General features: G+C 37.6%; 1 protein-coding gene across 1 annotated transcript in view; it reads right to left on the bottom strand.

Moving 5' to 3' along the window:
- The window catches only part of ADAMTS12 (ADAM metallopeptidase with thrombospondin type 1 motif 12), a 569,738-nt gene that overhangs the window by 111,361 nt on the left and 436,530 nt on the right, over positions 1–21,847 (bottom strand). The window contains 2 exon segments of the mRNA XM_043975705.1: positions 300–441; positions 1,004–1,248. Of these exon segments, the coding sequence (XP_043831640.1) occupies positions 300–441; positions 1,004–1,248 (387 nt within the window).

The following is a 21,847-nucleotide window of genomic DNA, read 5'->3' as shown; positions in this document are numbered from 1 at the left end:
TATGTGAGGCTGGATTTGAACTCAGGGAGATGAGTATCCTGACTCTAGGCCTGGCACTCTATTCACTGAGTCACCTGGCTGAAATTCAAGACTTTCTAGTACATACTAAAACCAGAAGGATGCCCAACCTTGCTGCCAATTAGGAGATTTTTCTATCTATTGATCTAAATTCTGTCTCTCTGAAATTATCCTCTATTGGAGCTAGTTCTACTTTCCAGAGCCAAGGAGGATAAGTCTAATCCTTCCCCCAGAAGCCAGCCCTGAGGCTCCAAGCAAATTGTAGATAAGCCAATGCCTACCTGTGCCACATGTTGCACTGCAGTCTGTCCAGCCTCCATATTGCCAAAAGTATTCTGACTTCTCGACATCATTTTCAGAACTGCTATCTTTCCGTATTGTGTACTCGTACTTAATCCCAGGGTTGGTCACTTGGAAAAGGAGCTGAAAAGCAAGAGAAAGAGGGACTTTAAGCTGAGTCACGACATTTTTTAAAATGGATCTATGAATTGATTAGCATTATAAGATTCCAGTAAGGAATTCCCTCTACCAAGAGTGAATGCTTTGCAACCTTAAGTCTTTGAGTGTTGCATAGGGCACTAAGAGGTTAAGTGATTTGCCCAGGATTACCCAACTAGTATGTGTCAAAGGTGAGACTCAAACTCAGGATTACTTGGCATAGGGGCCAGTTCTCTATCAACTATATCAGGCTGGCTCTTCATGACTTAATATTCACATGCAAAGACAGAAATCACAGAACCTATTAAAGGTCTAAAAGAAATCTGTCTGGCCTTCCTAACAAAGTCAATTATGGAAGAAAATAAATTTAATGACCTTGAATTTCTTCATGCTATTTGGCTTTGCTGAGTACTTGGGTCATACATCTATGCAGTTAAATATCTTGGTTTAGTGATCAATGTTCCCACAACCCACGGTTCTGAAAAGTACATCTGAAAAGTGCCACCTCATTTAAAGTTCAGCACTTCCTCTTGACATCATATATTACCTGTAGCCACACAGACTCATTGGTGGGGCCGGCTGCCCTCAAATTCTCCAGGTCACCTTTCCTGTCATACTGAAAGATTGTCCCTGCCAGTTTGTAGTCTCCATTCCACTGGATAATAAATCCTCCATTTAGGTAGTACTTTTCTGGGTCTTCACTCCTGACAGCCAAGAAGTTTCCAGCTTCTTCAACCTCTACTACTCGAATATCTCTTGCACCTTTTGGAATGAGTCCAATATCAACATAGCCTAAGGAGACAAGACAGATGAACAAATTAAATTCAACAACTTTTTATTAATGCCTACCAATTATGTGGTATACTTGGGAAAATACAAACATCAATAAAAAACCAGTCCCTGCTTTTTACAATAGAGTGAGAGGAATTATACATGTAAAAGTGCAAATCATAAAGAGGGCTGGCTGTGACTGAGAAGATATGGTTCAATGCTTTTTCTTCCACTTAGGCAAGTCACAACCTCTTTGGTCTTTAGTTTTCTTATCTGAAAAAATGAGAAGGTTTTGTATAGATCAGAGGTTCTTAAATTGGGGTCCATAAACCTGTGTTTTTTGATACTTTGATAAATATATTTCTGCATAATTAATTTCCTCTACAATGCTATGTATTTTTTTAAATTTAAAAACATTATTCTAAAAAGGGATCTAGAGGTTTCACCTTAGTGCTTAGGCATCCATGACACAAAAGAAGGTTAAGAACCTTTCCTCTAAAGTTATTGTCTTGTTCTTAACTGCAATGGCAAAGCATGGTGGAAATAAGATCATTGATGATCACAGGACAGGACAAATCATTGTAAACCTTATGGACTTATTAAGCAGTTGTGATGTAATAAGTTCCAGATCTGTTGTTTAACTGAAAGATCTGGAAGAGTGGCAGAATAATCTTCTGGGTTCAATGTGCTTGTGACCTTAGCTAGCATTGTGGACCTTGAGAAAGCAAGATGAAATCACGCAAGAAAAATTCATAGGGTTCTTTTTAAAGGGCTATACATACATGAAGTGCTACATTGGGGAAACACACACACACACACACACACACACACACAGAAATGAAACATCAAAATTTCCCAAAATCAGTGAATGATGGTATCCCTGACTGAGATGAGGAATTTAGAAGGACCAACTTTCTTTTTGAGGGGAAGGGTGTGGGTCATGAGTTCAGCCTTAGACATGTTGAATTGGAAGTACCAGAAGAAAAACAAGGATATATCTAGTAGACAGTTGGAAACACAGGTATGGAGTTCAGGAAAGAGACACATTTGTGTCTCATATGAAAAAAATATATTCCCAAAGATCTATCTCCTCATAGCATGCCATCTTCTAGTGCTTCAGCATATCTCTTGGTTATTTATTGAGATTGGCAGAAATACCATAAACCAAGAAAATTTGAGAAACTTGGTGTTTTAAAAGAGACTTATGGCTCATGATATATACAGTTCAGTTTCCAAGGTTAACTTAATATTGTTAGGCAAATTAAGTTTAGCCAGAAATCCTAAAAAATCTGTGGTTGATTTAGCATTAGCATGTCTTTACACAATTTTTGGAAGTCAAATATTTTACAACTCTCAACTAATCTCTCTTCTTTTAGTCTCTCCTTCCTTCAGTCTATCCTAAACACTGGTTCTGAACTATTTTCCTGAGGATACACATGGATCACAGAATTTTAGTTTTGAAGAGACCACCAAATCATATCTAGTTCATTCCCTTTATTAATGAATTCTCTATTTTAACATCAATAATAAAAAAAATCATCCATGTTTCTACAGATAAGAATAATTAGCCTTATTTTACAGATGAGACTCAGAGAGACTAAATAACCTGTCCTGAGTCACAGAGCTAGGAAGTTTCAAAATTATGATTTGAACTCAGATCTCTTGGGATTTTAAATCTAGCATTGGCTTCACTATTCCACAATAGTCACTCTTTTTGGATGTCTTAATTAATGACAAGCTCATCACTCTTCAAGTTACTCTCTTCTACTATGGAAATTCTCTGTATCAGGGCATCTTACCTTTTTTTCTGTCATGGACCCCCTTTGGCAGTCTGTTAAAATGTATGGACTTCACAGAATAATGTTTTTAAATGCATCAAATAATATACATAGTATCACAAAGGAAAGCAAAGGTTAGCAAAAATAAAAGATGTATTTTTTTTCCATTCAAGTTCATGAACACATTGGAATCTGTCTATCTATAGAACTTCAGGGTTCTATTAAGCACAGGTTAAGAATTTTTGCTCTTGGGGCAGCTAGGTGGTGCAGTGGATAGAGCACCGGCCCTGGATTCAGGAGGACCTGAGTTCAAATCTGGCTTCAGACCTTTGACACTTACTAGCTGTGTGACCCTGGGCAAGTCACTTAACCCCAATTGCCCCACAAAAAAAAAGAAATAAAGATGTTGAATTTATTAAAAAAAAAAAAGACTGACAACAAGATTTGCTCACGATAACTCTGGAAGGCAAGTATAAAATAAAGGAATTTATGGACCAATTTGCAAATGAAACAATCACCACAAGAGGAAATAATTTATCACCTCCAAATTCTGCCTGATTGAAAGGGATAGGCAAACTCTCTTGGGGAACTAAATAGTATGTTGCTAGATTTCTAGTTTCCCAACTGTGGGTTGTCCTAGGATCACCAATTTAGTGTTGTGAGGGACCTTATAGTGGTCATTGATTCCAAACTCCTTTTGTTATTGTATACATTTGGAAGCTGACACCTAGACTTGCTCAGGGTCAGACAGCTAGTAAGTGTCTAGGCTGAGATTTAAACCCAGGACTTCCTGACTCCTTACAAGTGTGGCAGTACTCAATTCACCACATCATTCTACCTCCAACAATGCAGAGGACAATGCTGCAATGCCTTCTCATCCTGGGGGATTCTTGCCCATGCCTCTCAATCAAATTTCCATACAAGATGGACCCAACATGCTGGAGGATTTCTTCTGATTTTTTGAATATCTCTAGTGGATCAATGCAGCCCTCAGGTTGTTCATATATTCTTTCTTTTAAGGTCATAAGTGTTATGTTTCTAGGATAAAATACAAAATCCTCAGCCTATAAAATACAAAAACCCTCCACAGTTGGGTTCTCATTCACTTTTTCAGTCCTATTTCACATTTCTCCCCACCCAAACAACATTTCTGTCAAACTAGTTTACTAGCTGTTTTCTGTATACAAAATTTAATCTCTCACCTCCATATGCTTGTCCCCAGGGGCTGTCTCTTTCCCATGTTTGCACTCCCTCTTCATTTCTGCCTCTTAGAAACCCTGGCATCCTTCAAAACATAGTTCAGTTTCCACCTTTTTCTGTGTCTGTCTTGATCCTTCAAGCTGCTAGTGTTCCCTTCCTCTTTAAATCACTTCATATACATTTTAAAATACAAACTTTTCTGAATACATGTTGTGGGGCAGCGAGGTAGCACATAGTATAGACCCAAAGTGAGAAAAACTCATTTTCCTGAGATCAAATCTGATCTCACACACTTTCTAGCTGTGTAAACCCAGGAAAGTTACCTAACTCCTCTGCCTCAGTTTCCTTATCTGTAAAATGAGCTGGACAAAGAAATGGCCAAACTACTCCAGCATCTTTGTCAAGAAAACCCTGATTAGAGTTATGAAAAGTCAAACACAACTAAAATGACCAAACAACAACATATGTTATATCTCACCAGAAGAATGTAAATTAATGAAGGCAAAAGATAGTCTTTTGTCTTTGTGTGCTCAGCACTTAGCACAGTGTCTTTCACATAATAGATGTTTAATAATGATTTGCTGAATTTGAATTTCATTAATCATTCATTCATCACACCCAAGTGTCCACTATATGTGAGGTGTTGTAGTAGGTACTAAGTATATTAAGCAAAAATGAAATAAATTTTCAGGACCTTAAGAGGCTTATATTCAAATAAGCATTGGAATTACCATTTATTAAGTGTGTGTGCTTTGTGCAAGGGGCCATAATAAATGGTGGGAATATAAAGCTGAACACTACAGGTTCCCTGCCCTTAAGAAGCTTAAATCTCATGGGGAAGGGAAGAAGTCTTGCAACCTATACACAGATAAATATAGTGTAATGCAAGGGATAATGTAATATAGGCAAAGGATAAGAAAAGAGGAAATAGATGACTTCAAAGAGAAATGGAAAAACCTATATGAGATGATGCAGAATGAAGTGAGCAAAACCAGAACAAACAACTTATACCATAATATCAATATCATAAATATGAACAATTTGGAAGGCTTATAAATTGATGAAGAATGAAATAAGCAGAACCATGAGAATAATTCATGTAATAACAACACTTTAAAAAACAACTTTTAAAACTGTAAGAAGTAGGATCATCACAATTGTGATTCCCGAGACTGATGATGAAACATGCTATCCATGACATAGAGATGATAGATTTAGGGTGCAGAATGAAACATACGCATTTTGGTATATGGTCATTGATGATATTTGTTTTGCTTGACCATGTATACTTGTTAGAAGGAATTTGTTGTCTTGAACATCCCAAAAGGCAGAAGAGCCTGTCCTAGGCATGGGGGCTCATAAGAAATATGAGGGGTAGATTCTGGTGTCATCCATACTTAAAGGCAGTAACTGAAGTTATGTGAATCTCTAAGGCAATGGCCGCTTCAAGGCAAAGAATGTACAGATTTAAAAAAAAAAAAGGAACTGAGGACCACGTCTTGGTGGGGGAGGGAGGGCACATATACTTAGAGGTAGTAAAGAGAAGAGGAGACCAAAAAGGAGCAGTCAGATGGGTAGAGGAAATTCTGGTGAAAAAAAATGTCACTGAAACTAAGGAATAAGAGAGCTTTAAGAAAGAAGTAGTAGTCAACAGTGTTAAAAGCTGCAAAACAATAAAAAAGAACCAGAACTTGGGAACTATTTTAGATTCTGTAAATCATCGAAAGCCCTGGAACAGAATAATTTCTGGAAAGTGATGAGGATGAAATCCAGATTGCATAGGGTTTGAGGAGTGAGAGGTTGATAATGAAGTGAAGGAATCAAGCATAACCTATTCTTTAATTGAAAGATGTGATAGAAATTATATTATCTGATAGCTCTTTAGTCATAAATACCAGGTGAACTTAAAACTGGGAGTTGTAAGTGCTCCAAAGCAGTGCCTGGCACACAGTAGGCACTTAATAAATACTTGTTGACTTGGCTTGGCTCCAAAGTTGTTTACTCACTATGATGGAAATTATATAAGACAGAATCAAGGTTAAGGAGGAATTTCCTAATAAGAGTGATATCCTTCAGATTCTCCTGTTTGCAGATGACCTTGAGTTGCTTGCATCAAGGCCTAGAATATTGCAAAGCCTCCTAGATAAAACCTGCAACTCCTCCAGAATTCAGCTTAACCATCTAAAAAAAGGAAAAACCAAGTCAATAAAGAGTGCCTTTTATTTGGATTATGACAGATAATCAGAAGGATATTATATTAATAGATGTACACATAGATATTCATATAGAGATATGTGTATACCCATGTATATATATGTACATGCATAAACACATATAAATACACACATACCCATATATTCACACATATAATGGTGCCATGGCAAAAGCAAACTTAAACATCACAAAGACCCAAGTTTAACTGCCTCAAATATCTATTAGTTGCATCACCTTAGGTAAGTCACTTAACTCCCCTCAGCCTCAATCTTCTCAGCTATAAAAAGGATTCTAAGAGAATCTATATCACAGGGTTCCTGTGAGGATCAAATGAGAAAACAAATGTAAAGTGCTTTAAAACAATGATTTGGGGCCATAATTAAATAACAACAAGAGAGTGGACTGGGTGGCCTTTAAAAATTGCAAAATTCCTTTATTGACTCCCAACTTTCTCAAGAAACAAAGGTCCATCTCTTTGGTACCAGTATTCAATTCATACTATTGCATGACTATGAGACAAAGAACACAACAGTCTCTGGAATACTAAAAAATGAGGATCCTTCATGGGGCATCAGAGAGATACATGGCAGGTAGGAAGAAACTATGACATATAATACACTGCAACACAACAAATGAGAAATTATGAGAAATAAAGTAAAGGATGCCTTCAAAGTGTTGTACGATCATAAAAGGAGAGGGCCTTACCATGTGAGGAAGGCTAGGGATGCTCCAATGATATCCTTGTGACATCCAGAGAAAGCAAGAACGGCCCCCAGCACATTGTAGGAGGAGATGACCACATGTGGCAAATGGGTAGGCATGGATGGGTTATAATTTGCATCATTGGAGGGAACATCCACATCACTGAGGTTACAGATTCATTGAGAATTTTTTTTTTTGGTGAGGCAATTGGGGTTAAGTGACTTGCCCAGGGTCACACAGCTAGTCATTGTTAAGTGTCTGAGCCCGGATTTGAACTCAGGTCCTCCTAAATCCAGGGCCAGTGCTCTATCCACTGTGCCACCTAGCTGCCCCAAGAATTTTTAAGGGATGCACTTCCTTCCATCAAGGTCAAACTTGGGTGCTACCTCTCCAATTATCCCAGCATTCAATCAATGAATTCTCCTTTCCTCTGGATTTTTACAGCACTGAGAGTCTTTTTAATTTTTAATTTAAAATTTTTAAATAAAAGTATTTTATTATTTTCCAGTTACATGTAAGTATAGTTTTCAACATTTGTTTTCATAGGATTTTTAGTTCCAAATTTTTCTCCCATTCTCCCTTCCCTCCCTTCTCCCCACAACAAAAAGCAATCTGATATAGGGTATATATGTACAATCACATTAAACATATTTCTGCATTAGTCATATTGTGAAAAAAGAATCAGAGCACAAGGGAAAAATCTCAAAAAAAAAAAAAAAAGGAAAAAACCCAGCCCAAACAGTATGGTTCAATCTGTATTCATAATCCACAGTTCTTTTTTCTGGATGTTGAGAACATTTTCTATCATGAGTTCTTTGAAATTGTTTTGGATCATTGCACTGCTGAGAAGAGCCAAGTCTATCACAGCTGATCATCACACAATGTTATTGTTACTATGTACAATGTTCTCCTGGTTCTACTCCTCAGCACTGAGAATATTTATCACTCACATGCTTAACATATGGACCTCCTATTCTTCTCTTTTAAAAGAATTTTTAAATTTTATTTTTCCTCAATTATATGTAAAGACAATTTTAAAATTCTTTATTAAAAATATTTTTTGAGTTCCAGTGATTCCCAACTAGATGATAGTCCCTTTGTGGACAGGGACACAAAGTCTTTTATATCTTCAGACTGAAGAACCTGTTCATAAAAAGTGCTGAATAAATATGTTTGGAGATAATAATGATGAGAGTGGTAGGGATATGGATATGAGTGAAGGTCATTAAAGAGATTAATCTAAATCTTTTTTGGGGGGCAATTTTACTAAAACCTCCTGACATGCACCTATTCATACAAATGCTTTGATGATTATTTTTCCCTACTAGGGGCTCCAAACGGTGTCAATCTTATACCAAATAATACTTTCTGATGTCCTTAAAAATGTAAGTACTTGCTGAATCCTCTCCCACCCTCACTGCATATTTGCTTTTTCTCCTGAATAGATTCCTTTCAGTCTATTCAGTGTTTTTCTCTGAATTAACTCTTTACTACACTAACTACACTTAGAGGGTTTATCCTTTTTCTGGATGTTCTGATGACTTGTGAGATGATCTTTCTGATAGAGTCTTTTACCATATGGATGACATTTTTATGAGGTTTCTCCTTTATGTGGATTTTTCATGTCTATAAAAACTTTGTTATCCCTGAATGCCACAGTCACTCTATGGAGATTGTGACTGAGCCCAGCAGGCACTCAAAATCCTTACCTGAAAGGTACCAGCACTCTATCTTCTTCCATACAGACATATTAATCTAATCACTCTATCTGCTTTCACATATTCCATTCTGCAGGTCATTACAAATACCCAGGAGCCACTTTCCTAAAACACCTATTCCACCTGTTACTAGCATCAGGAAGATGGCCTTTTGTTGTCCTATAGACTAGAGAAGGGTTTAGGGGAAGGGGAAAGGGTAATCACAGCTATACACCACCGTGAATTTAAACACACTGCTGCTACTTTTTCTCAACTTCACTTCTTCAGGGGAACCATTAGGTACTTATGTAGGTAGAGTGGGGCACCCAAGAGGTCTTTACTCAGAGGCAGGAAGTCCTTCACTATATTAGCAGCTTCAGGAGACTTACCTGTCTCTCTCTGAGTCTTGGGAAACCCAGAATGAGAACATCTGGGTTCTCATAGGGTTGTCATAAAAGCCTTGAGAATCCAATAGCCTATAGCTTTTTGAACACATGATCAGATACAATGGAATATTCAAGCTAATGCAAATCTTTTTAACTGTTTTCCAGAGTCTAGACAAAATTCCTTTGGTTTCTAATCTCTGTCACTCTTAATAAAAGATGTAAGTAAAAAGGGCTTATAATATCAACCTCAGGCAATTGATCTATAACCACTGGTTCGTTTTTTTCTTATGATTTACGCTGTCACTTGCTAGCATGTAATGCAATTCTTACCGAAGGCCAAGTGTAATGATTTTTTGTAAGAAGACTCTGGGGACAGAACAACTTATGATTTCAGTGAGCTCTGGCTCTATTTGACAGGCAGATGTCTGCTGAAAGTCACACAGATAGTAAATATCCAAGGCAAGACCTGAAGTCAGGTTTTATTGACCCTAAGACTGGCACCCTATTAGGTATGCTACAATCAGGGTAAAAGAAAGAGTGAATCAAAGGATCAAATACTCTTCTGTAATTGTACATCTGGCTACTCTTTCCTTTTGTAAGTAGCTCCTCTCCTAAAGAGATGGGGTCCACCATAGAGCAGAGTACAGCCTGGAAATATCCTATTCATATTTCATATCCTATTTTTTGCTGGGGAGATTTAAAAAAATATGTTGAATCTTCCAATATTGAAACTGAGTTGGATTTGTGTATACACCAGACAGGGGAAATAGTAGTTTATTTAAAGCTATTAAGCCAAGAAAGTTAAATTAGTTCCACTACAGTTTTAGAAAATCTGTTAATAAGCAATGCTTGTGGATTAAGTGCTGATCTCATTTCACAAGTAATGCCATGAATCTTGAAGACTAAGGTACTGTGCTCCATCTTTTATTTCTTTCTTTTTTTTTTTAAGTGAGGCAATTGGGGTTAAGTGACTTGCCCAGGGTCACACAGCTAGTAAGTGTTAAGTGTCTGAGGCCAGATTTGAACTCAGGTCCTCCTGACTCCAGGGCCAGTGCTCTATCCACTGCACCACCTAGCTTCCCTGCTCCATCTTTTCTTAAGGGATCTTGGTTATTAATTGTTTCTAGAGAAGAAGTTAGACACTGTCTGAGGCAGTGATTTAGCCAAATGGTTCAACAAGTCAGATGGAAGTTAAAGAGCATTTTTCAAATTCCAGCTTTTATTGCTATGTCTAGAACTTGCAGAAATTTGGACAGAAAAGGGGGACAGGACCATGGCCAGAAGTTTGGTTAAACAAGAAGGGTCTGGCTTCAGGCACCATAAGTTGGGGAGGTTCATCAATCAAGACCTGGAAACTCAGTAAAGGTGAGGAAGAAGAAACCGGCAGATATTGTGACTTAAAGCAGAAAAGATATTTGGGATCCAAGAATTCGAGTAGCAAGTCAGTCAGTCTTGTGAGACTGGGGAAGAGAGCAGAAAGGATCCCAGTAAAGGGTCCAACAAATGAACACTTAGGAACACAGAGGATAAATCAATAAATAAAGGATGCAATAAAGGATCACTCAGCAGGATTAATAAAGCTTGATCTCTACATGTCAGACTTTTCTGGTAAAAAAAAAAAGGGGGGGGGCTTTGTATATAGTCACAGAGCAGGGCCTGAGAGTCTCAGAATGGGAGTAAGTAGAAGTAAAGACATCAAGCTGTACTGGATACTCTCTTCTTGGTTTTCATAACAGTGCTTTCCTCTGGTTTGCCTCCTACTTCAATGACTACTACTTTTTGGTTTTTGCTGTTTCATCCTCTTTATCATACCCCCTTACTGTAGGCCACCTCTAAGGCTCTGTCCTTGTCTCTCTTCTCTTTTCAACCCTCTCACTTGATGGGTTCATCAGCTCCCAAGGGCTTACTTTATGGATACACCACAAACATCTCAGACTCAATTTGTCCAAAGAATAATCCAATTATATTTTCCCCTCAAACCCACTCTTCTTTTGAACTTTCCTATTTCTGTAGAGGATACTACAATTTTTCCAGATGGACGGAAGACTATAAAATAATAGGTTTTGGTGTATTCAAAACTGGTTGGACAATCCCCCAAATGGTAAGGATTAGATCAGTGCCTACCTGGATGGAAGCGTCTAATAAAATGTCACAGGGCCTGGTCTCTAGCCTTCTTTGGATAATAGGATTAGAGATATAGAGCTGGAAGGGAACTCAGAAGAAATCTAATTCAACAGGGACCCAGAGATGTTAAGTGACAGTGTTTAGGTAACAGAGTAAGTGGGTCTTCTGAATCCAAGACTAGTGTTTCAAAAATAAAATTTTTGATGACTTGTATGACGACACAGATATAGTGATCATTATTTTGGAAGGATATCATAAAGATGAGATGTATGGCTAATACACTGGATGAATGAATTTTGATCCCCAAATACCCTTAAAGGCCAGACCATTGGGACAGTAAAATGAAGTTTATGAGAAAAAAGGGAAAAGTCAAAGAATCTCAGAGCTGGGATGTAGTTCAGAGGTAATCCAGTCCAATTTATGGTTAACCAAGAATCCTTTATTCAACACACACACACACACACACACACACAAGTCATCTAGCGTAAATATTTTTCTTTATAAATTTCAGCCTCTGCTCCTTATTTGACCCTCTGAGTAAGGAAAACCAAGTCTAATCCCCATTCCAAATTCTACATTTGGGTTAAAAAAAAACAGCACAAACACAGGGTGGGAGAGGCATGAGTAGACAATAAGTCATATAAAAAAGGCCTAGATATTTTTTGGAAGATTACATAAGATGAGACAATACTGCGATTTGGCAGTCAAAAGTGGTAACCCATTTTCACCTTTTGGGAAGGAATCTAGTAAGTGCGGGAACATCTAGAGGTAGTGATAAAGATGGTGAGAGGAAGGAAAGAGGGCTTTTATAGCCTGAAGAAGAGAATACTTAGGGGACATGATATTTATCTTCACATATTTGAAGAGCCATTTGAAAGAGGAATTAGAAGTCTTCCCCTTGATTTTTTTTTTTTTTGAGGCAATAAGGGTTGTGACTTGCCCAGGGTCACACAGCTAATAAGTGCCTAAGGTCAAATTTGAACACAGATTTACCTGACTCCAGGACCAGTGCTCTATCCACTTCTCCACCTATCTGCACCCTCCCCACCCCCCCTTTATTAACTTGATCCTGGGGGAGAGAACTAGAAGCAATAGGTGGAAGTTGCTAATAGATTGATTTTGGCTTGCTATAAAGAATTTCATAATAATGAAGTATAAAAAAACAGAATGAGTTGCCTTAGGAGTTAATGAATTCCATATTACTCAAGGTATTCTAGCTTAGTACTGGGTGACCACTTTTCTGGGCCATTATAGAATATATTCACACTCAGATGCAATTTGGACCTCTTATGTCCCTTCCAACTCTGACATCCTGTCACTCTATAATAATTCTATGTCCCAGGGCAGGACATAGAATAGGGAGGTGTATATTAAAGGGAAAGTTGTCAGCATCTGGTGACAAAACAAAAAACAAAAAACAAAGAAAAGAAAAAAGACATCTGTTGCTAAGACAACCCACTGAAACTGTGGGTAGAGAAACCTCCTGGCAACTGCACTGAGGTTTTCATCACTCAGGTCTTAACAAAACCTGCAGATTAGTTGTGCTAATGATGGGAAAACCTTAGACAGAAAATACCCACCCCATTTTCACTTTTAATTATTACCTCTTATCTTTCTCTCAGGGATACTTAAAAATAAATGAAGTCTAGCATTTGAATGTCATTTAAATTCCTTTTTCCCACTCAACCTCTAGTGATGTTAACAAGGAGGGAAGAAGCAAAAGGAGAGGAAATGGCAGGAGAGAGGGGGAAAGTCTACCCAGTAGACAATGAGATGACCCCTGAATAGTGAAGGATTGATTGGAATGTCATTTTTGTGTGTGAAGAAAGTTCTTTTCTCTGAGGAGTCCAACCAATTCTAATTTAATCCCTCAAGGTAGGTTCAGGTACAATTACTATTTGATAGAGTAAGAAACAGGGGTTTATGGAATCCTCTTGAAGGTCTCTTGGCTTATGCAGGCAAAAATCCCTCAAATTCCAATTACCTGTGTTTCATCAGACATGCCTTTCTATTATTTTGTCTTTATGTTGAATCCTAATATATTTCATCACTATAATAAACTTTCTTTAAAAAGGATTCTGAACTTAACAAAGGAGCATTTTCATATACAAAGTAAAATGCAAAGTGATTGTATTTGACACTGTAAATCTCTATTCCCTACCTCTTGCTCTTGATTGAAAGTATATAATGAATTAATTCTAAAACTCTACTGCTTATCTGTGATTCCTTTTCAACTACCTTCTATACTCCTTTGTGAGTTTTTATAAAATATTTCAATGACCCTCTTTTTTTTCTTTTTCCATCACTCTTTTTCGTTTTGTTTTGTTTTGTTTTTGGAGAGGCAATTGGGGTTAAGTGACTTGCCCAGGGTCACACAGCTAGTAAGTGTCAAGTGTCTGAAGGTGGATTTGAACTCAGGTCCTCCTGAATCCAGGGCCAGTGCTCTATCCACTGTGCCACCTAGCTGCCCTTTCCATCACTCTTGATGTTCCCCCACCACACCTCTGCTCTCAGTTGAATGGGAGAAAAAACACCATGTAATGAATCAACACGGCCAAGCAAAACAAATCCGCATTGCAGCTATGTCTAAAAATGGATGTCTTTTCCCAGACCTTGACTCCATCACCTGAAAGGAGGCAGGTAACATGCTCATGGGTCCTCTGGAGACAGGGTTGGTCAGTGCTTTGAGCAACGTTCTTAAATCTTTCAAGTCTTTCTTTCTTTTACTTTACAATTCCATGGCCATTGTATATGGTGTTCTCCTCATTCTTCTCACTTGACTGCATCAGTTCCTGCTTCTAGGGATTCTATGAAATAGTCTTCTCTTTTCTTGTGACTCCATAATATTCCTTTACATTTGTATACCATAATTTATTCAGCCATTCCCTAATTGATCAGCACCCTTTTAGTTTGCAGTTCTTAGATTTTTTTTTTCCTTTAAGTCTCCTCTTCAGGATCAGGACACTTGTTTCACTTGTGACTATTCCTTCCATAATATTATCCTGCCTCTTAACCACCTGTCTCCTATCTCTGATTATTTTTCTATTGAGTTTGCTGAATTGTTACACCAAACTCTCTGTGTGTTCAGCCTTTCTGTGTAGAGTTCAGATAGAGTGAGTTTTATCAAATGCTTCTTTCCCCCATTCTTTTCCATGTTTATACAACATCTCACATACACCAACTATGAGAAATCATAAATCATACCTACTTCTTTCCTTTTTTCTACAGTAATGTATCCTTTTCACCATCCTTTTTCTTTCCCCTCTTAAAACCCTCAGCACAGAATGTGCTTACCCCCTGCTCTGTCTTTCTTACTTAACTCCCTCACTACCCTTTGAAGACATTGAAGTTCTAAAGGGACACTTGTTTCTTCTATTAGCCCTTCATCAATACAGAGACCTTTTGAATCGCTCAAATACAATTGCCTTTATAAGTTTCTCTTGTGTTTTTGAGGTTGCATTTCAATCATCCTACTCTGCATTTTTTTTCATAGAAATTCTTTAAACTGCTCTATTTCATTTCAATTCCATTTTTCCCCTGTAGGATTTTACTTAGCTTTTCAGGGTAAGCTATTGTTGATTCTAAGCCATTATATTTTGCCTATTGGAATATTTTATTTCAAGATCTTTCATTATGGTAGAAGCTACTGGGTTTTGTTTGATCTTGAACTATGGTTCCTTGGTATTAGAACTCTTTCATTTTAGCTGCTTTATGTAATTTATAGAAATTTTTTATTTTGGCTATTACATTTCTGAGATTTTTATCTTTGTGCTTTCTTTTAGGACATGGTAGAAATATTCTTCCTATTTTTCATTTTGCTCTCTGGTTCTAATAGATCTAGAAAGTTTTCATTTGTGATTTCTTGAAATTCAGTGTCTAAGGCATTTAAAAAATTGTAATTTTTCAAGGAATTTGATGAGTCAGATTTGTTCTCCTTGACCTGTTTTCTAATTGCTTTGAACAGCAGATGCCTTGGGGTTTTTTCCTTCAATTTTTTAATTTATTTATTTTGTTTTAATCTTTCTCACTGTCTCATGGAGTATTTTATTTTGTTTTGTTCTCTTTTCATTTTCAAGGAGTTAATTACTTAGGTAAGGCTTTCCACTTTCTGTTTAAAGCTATTTCCTTTCCGAGTCTTTCCTCCAGAGCTTTTCTTTCATTTTTTTTATCACTTTATTCATTTTTTCTATGTAGTCATGTAATCCTTGTGGGAGATCCATGTTTTCTTTTAAATCACTGCTTGCAGTTTTTATAGAGTCATACATTCCTTCTTGGTTCAATTTTTTGACATCTCTAGCTCTATTAATGTTCTTTATAATGGTCTGTCTCTTCTGCTTGATTACCTTTCCAGCCTTAGTTTGGGCTTAGTGACAAGGACAGTCTCTACTCACTGTTGTGCTTTTGGCTGGGGTGGTCCCCACTCCCTGCTGCTCTGGGTTCCTTAATAGATCTCCACCACCTGGGTTCATGTTCCTTTCCAGGACAACACTGGATCTTCAGGGCCCTGTATGGTATTTCAGGACAAAGTACTAGGGATATGGGCCTGGAGTGTTCTGTTTGGGGTACTATTATGTATAGGCTAGTCACTATCACTTTTGGTTTTTGCCATCCCTGGTATATTTAAGGGACCCCACCATGAGCTTCCAACCATTTTGGGGCTTCCTTGAGCGAGCTTTTCTCTCTCTCTCTCTCTCTCTCTCTCTCTCTCTGGATACAAAGCCTTGAAGTCTTCTACTATCTCTGGTCATGTTGAACATGGATACTTGTATTTCTGGTGATTCCCCCTTTCCTGCTGCCTATGGGCTTATAGCTGACTTTTTGTATAGTTCTGGGGTAGAAAAATTCACTTACTCTAGTTTTCCAGTGGATTCATTGATTATTATTTGGTCTGGTGAAATTTGTTTAAGGAGTGAATTACTTCCCCTTTGACATTGCTATCTAGAGGTTGTTTGTGTCCCTTGCTCAGAAAGAGCTTCCTACAATTCTTCTAGAGTATAATGTGAGTAATCTCACCTACTCAGTAAAACCCCAGTTATCTGATGAGTTTCTGAAGATTTTAAATCAGGTTATGAGGAAGAAATTTAGAGCAAAAAAAGTCAAGCTAAAAGCTTCAATTAAATCAAAAGTGACCTATAGAAAAGCAAGGTCAGTATATCTACTTATTAAACAAGTATATTAAATGATTTATCAAATATTTTCTTAAAGGAGTAAAAGAATGTTTTACAAGGGATTGGTTACTAGTGGGGGTTCATTGCTGTGTACATGCATACATACACACATTCACATATGTACGTGTGTACATGCAATTCCACAGATTGTGGTTACTCCTATATGTACCAACAAATCTAACTGCTCATTCCATTCTCTTTCTTCCTCCTCCCCTGACATACAAGAAACCCTTTAACCTAGAATTATTCCTTGCTTAGGGCACTATGCCTCAGTTACCATGATGATAACCAATCTGTGGGATTGCATGTATGCATGTACATATGTGTATGCATGTACAGAGCCATGAGCCCCCACTAGTATGTTTTCCAGGTTGAGGATTATTTGCTCAGCCAGATTTAAGTAGTTTTTAGAAGGGGGTTGTTTAGAAGGACCTAAATTTAAGAATAACTCAGCACCAAACTTCATCAATTCATAGTACATTTGTACTTATTAGAGGTGGTAGGATGATATTAATAGGAAAATTACAGTATCTGCTTATATTGATTTGTATTGAAAATGCATTTGCACAGATAGAAGTTATAGTAAGTTATAATAAAATTATAAAAAGTTATTTTAAAGATCCTTGTGGCAATTGATATGTTTGATCCTTCTGGTGCTAGAGTGATAGAAATGGTATAAAACATCCCTTCAAAAATCTATGATATACTCTCCTACCAGTGCGTATAGGTTCAAACTTAGAGAACACATGCGGGAAAGGGGAAACTCAGAATTCCTGGGTGCCAGAAGTCTCTTTCTCTCCTTTGTGAACTACTAATGACTAATTACATTTTCCTTAGGCATGATATTCCTTTGCTGGGTTCTTTTTAGAGCTGTGAAATTGCATCTGGTACTCTGTCCCTAGCTATCACTGCAGACAATGATGCCAGCCAGGCTGTCCCAATGGAATAGTACTATGAACCCAAGAAGAATTGAGGAAATGCAGAATCTTCTGGACCCTTTCAAGGTCCTTTGTAAAGTCCTCCTCCAGAAAAAGTAGAGGAGGAGGATATAAGGGCAAAGCAGAAATGTCTTTCCTTTGTCCCTGTGTGACTCTCTCAGAAGGGTTAAATGGAATGTTCTCAATGCATTTCCATTCTTTAAAATCCAAATCTCTGACAGTTGCCTGAATTTTGGGGGTTTTGAACTGCCCTTCCATTTTATAGATAATCCACTGGGTCTCCTTAGGTGATCCAAACATTATTGATGTTAACTTCATTCCCCATTTAATGTAAAGAGTTTGATTAGCTGACTGAGACTTGTTGTCTTCTCTTTAAGGTATCAGGGGATATTATCAATTATTTTAAGTAGTGGGATAATTTGATTGGTTTATGTAATTAACCCTTCTCCCCATACAGTTTGTGTTAGGTGGCAGAGTAAATAGAACACTGGAATTGTGGTCAGGAAGAACTTATTTCAAAACCTGCTTCAGACACTACTATATTACCATAGGCAAGAGTGACAAAGACACTTACATCCTCTAAGACTTAGTTTTCTCCCCCACAAAATGAGTATGATGGCCTAGATGATGCCCAGAATTATTTTTAATTTTAAAATAATACTTTGGGGATTTTGTAGCAGTTAACTTCAAGCCCTATTTTAGTTTCCACTCCAAAAGCATCACTATTTTAAAAATATTTATATATTTGTCATAAGCATCACTCATCTATCCACACCCACCAGTAAATTAGGCTCCTTGGATACTAAGTATGAATTAGCACCTAATTATAAAGAATAATTAGTTGGAATAAGACATTTTCAAGTGGTCCCCTTCTTGTGGAGTAAGGGAGGCAACATTCCCAACAGTGACCTCATAGTATCCTGGGGTCCCTATCTCCCCATAGGACAATTTACACTCACAAAACACACCCCTACTGAAGGACTCTCTTGTGTAGCTTGTGTGGCTTGTGCTGCTTGCTCCAGGTACAAAAATGCCAATTATGGCTCTGAGCCATTTGTTGCCACTTCTTCCAGAACAGGTCATTCATTATCTTTTTCTAAAATTAAATTTTAATTTTACTCTGGATTTAATAAACATGAAACTGAAGGTCTCTATTATGTACAGATTGACATTTTCTTCTTTTTAGAATGGGTCTTTATGTAAGGATCTGGACTCTGCCTTTTCTTTGACAAGCTTTTTTTTATTGCAGGGCAATGAGGGTTAAGTGACTTGCCCAGGGTCACACAGCTATTAAGTGTCAAGTGTCTAAGGTCATATTTGAACTCAGGTCCTCCTGAATCCACAGCCAGTGCTTTATCCACTGCACCACCTAGCTGCCCTCTGACATTCTTATTTTTAAACTAGAGGGTTCTATAGAAGCAGAGTCAGAACCTCAGGAAAAGGAAAAGAGTAATGCAAACAGGACAGTCAGAAATTGGGTCTCAGGTTGCCCATGACCTTTTTTTGGAGGGATTATTGACATTCTTTAATCTGGTCAATTCAATTCAACAAATTTAGCACCAACAATATTAGTCCACATTTACATAAATCCCTAAATATCAGTCCTTATGTAAATCCAGTAAATTGTCAAGTCCTGTCAATTCTAATTCCACAGCATCTCTCTCATCTGTCCTGCCCTCTTCCCTCACACAGCTACTCCTCCCAGTTCAGGCCCTTATCACCTCTCTTTGGACTATTCCAATTAACTCCTAATTGTTTTCCCTGCCTCAGGCATCTTCCCTCTCCAATCCATCTTCCAGACATTTCCAGCCAAAGTAATTTTCCTAAAGCATGTGTCCCTTTGTGTCACTCCCCTGATCAATAAACCTCAGAAGCTCCATATTGCCTCTAGAATCAAGTGTAAACTCCAGTTTGACATTTAAAGCCCTTTACAAGCTGGCTCCAACCTCCCTGTCCAGGTCTACTGTACAGTAGTACCCTTTACTTGCTCTATGGATATATCAAAATAAACTTCTTATTGTTCCTACAAGCACAATGTTCTAGTTCATTTATTTTGTACATTAGACATCTCCATGCCTGCAGTGTAGGTGGTGCAGAAGACAGAATGCTGGATCTGGAGTCATAAAGACCTGAGTTCAAATTTGGTCTCAGATACTTGTTAGCTGTGTGACCCTGGAGAAGTCACTTAACTTCTCTTTGACTCAGTTTCTCCATCTGTAAAATGAGGATAATAACACCTACATCTCAGGGTTGTTTTGAGGATCAAATGAGATGATAATTGTAATGTGCTTACCACAGTGCCTGGAATACCATAAGCAGTATATAAATGTTAACTATTGTAATAATAATAATTATCATTTTCTCAGATTCTATAAATCCCCATTTTCATTCAAAGCTCAATTCAAAAGGAAACTCCTACATGAAGATCTTTCCAATTCTTAGTGTTTCTCCAAAGGCCCCCTCCACAAATTGCTGTTGTCATTCAGTTGTTTCAGTCTTGTCTCAATCTTTGTGACCTCATTTAGGGTTTTCTTCAAAAAGATACTGAAGTGGTTTGCCATTTTCTTCTCCAGGTCATTTTACAGATGAGGAAACTGAAGGAAACAGGGTTAAGTGACTTGTCCAGGGTCACACAGCTAGTAAGTTTCTGAGGCCAGATTTGAACTCAGGAATATGAGTCTTCCTTACTACAGGCCAGATACTTTATCCACTGCACCACCTAGCTGTGCAATACAAATTACCTAGTATTTATCTTGTTTATATTTTGCATATACTTGTGTATGTGTATTGTCTCCTCTGATAGAATGTATGATCTTTGAGATCAGGGACTTTCATTTCTGTCTTTGTAACCCCAGTATCTGTCATACCTGGTATATAGTAGGTGCTTAATAAAGGCTTTTCCATTGACTGATAGTTAACAAAGTGATTTCCTCACAATGACCTTGTGAGGCAAGTAGTACAAGTATTATTATTCACATTTCACATATGAGGGAACATTCTGAAGGGTTAAGTGAACTTATGGAAATAGACACTGAGCACATTCTTGCACAAAGTACTGTGGGGCATAGAAACAAGATAGTACTCCTTGGAAATTGATGTATACAATCATGAGGTTAAATATGCAAGGGCAGTGAGAGAGTGCTATGGTAGTTTAGGAGAAGAAAGAATGACTTTTGGGGTGAAGGGAGCTGGGATGACTGACTTTTTCAAGAAGAAATAGCATTTGAGCTCAATCTTTGATAGATAGGAATCAGCTAGGAAGAGCAGGGAGAGGAGGAATTATAGAGGAAGGGGGTATCAAAAACACAGACAACAAACAATTCCAGAAATAATTAGTAACATTTTTCTGGAGCATGAAGGTGAATTTTGGGAGATCAGGTTGGAAAGACAGAGTGGGGATAAATTGTGGGTAGCTTTGATATCAGGTTAGAAATGATCTTATAGTCTAATATTTTCCTAAGGAATACGAAAGCCTTGGTAGGGTAAGAGGGGGATTGCTATTTTACACTTGGCAACCAAGTTAATTGGTTTCTAGCTGCTTTGGCTGATTGTCAAATTTTCATATAAAAAAGGATGCAAAGACCATCTCTCCATGGCCTCAATGAGCTAGCCAGTTCAGCAAAATAATTTTCTTGGATGTTTGATATACAACCACTGAAGCAAATGCCATCTCCCAACATCCAAAGACTGGATTATTCTGGCCTTAATAGCACACTGCTTGACAATATAACATGTAAAACCATAATCTAACTCAAAGACAATAACCTTTAAAGGTCAACGGAGCATCAATTTATCCAAGTCAGGGTAAGAGCTTGGCATCCTTTAGAAATGGTTCCCACAAGTCATCATAGAGCATAGACTTTTTAAAAAGTAACAACAAAACATTATTGAGGGGGAAGAAGAGAAGAATAACTGAACACCTAGACAGCCAAGAGAAGGATGAACAATATTTAACTTTTTGACAAGGCTTATAAAACTCCCAAATCTGGTTAGGGTTCTTTTTGTTGAAAGAGAACAATGGTATTCTGGCTAATCAAAGGCAAGATAGAAAGGATTTTTAAAAAATCTGACCCAGGTCACCAGAGAAACTATAAAATGGCACCCAGTTGTCAATTTGCCTTCATTCTTACTCTAAATCAAAGCTTTATCACCTTCTTGAAGTTTTCTTATCGGAACTTACTGTAAATTCAATTTGTACAGAAAACCTGAGTACAAAGCCCTGTTCTGTCACTTACTACCTCCATCATGTTAAGAATGTTACTTCATCTCCAGGATCTTAGTGTCCTCATCTTTAAAGTCCAGGTACTGTACTAGGTTAGTCAGACAACAAGCATTTCTTAAGCACCTACTATGTGCCAGGAACTGCTGTGAGTACTAGGGATACAAATGAAGGAAGAAAAAAAGAAATCCTTG

The sequence above is a fragment of the Dromiciops gliroides genome, chromosome 1 (genome assembly GCF_019393635.1).
Source record: "Dromiciops gliroides isolate mDroGli1 chromosome 1, mDroGli1.pri, whole genome shotgun sequence".
Lineage (NCBI taxonomy): Eukaryota > Metazoa > Chordata > Mammalia > Microbiotheria > Microbiotheriidae > Dromiciops > Dromiciops gliroides.
This window is presented reverse-complemented; position numbering and strand designations above follow the sequence as displayed.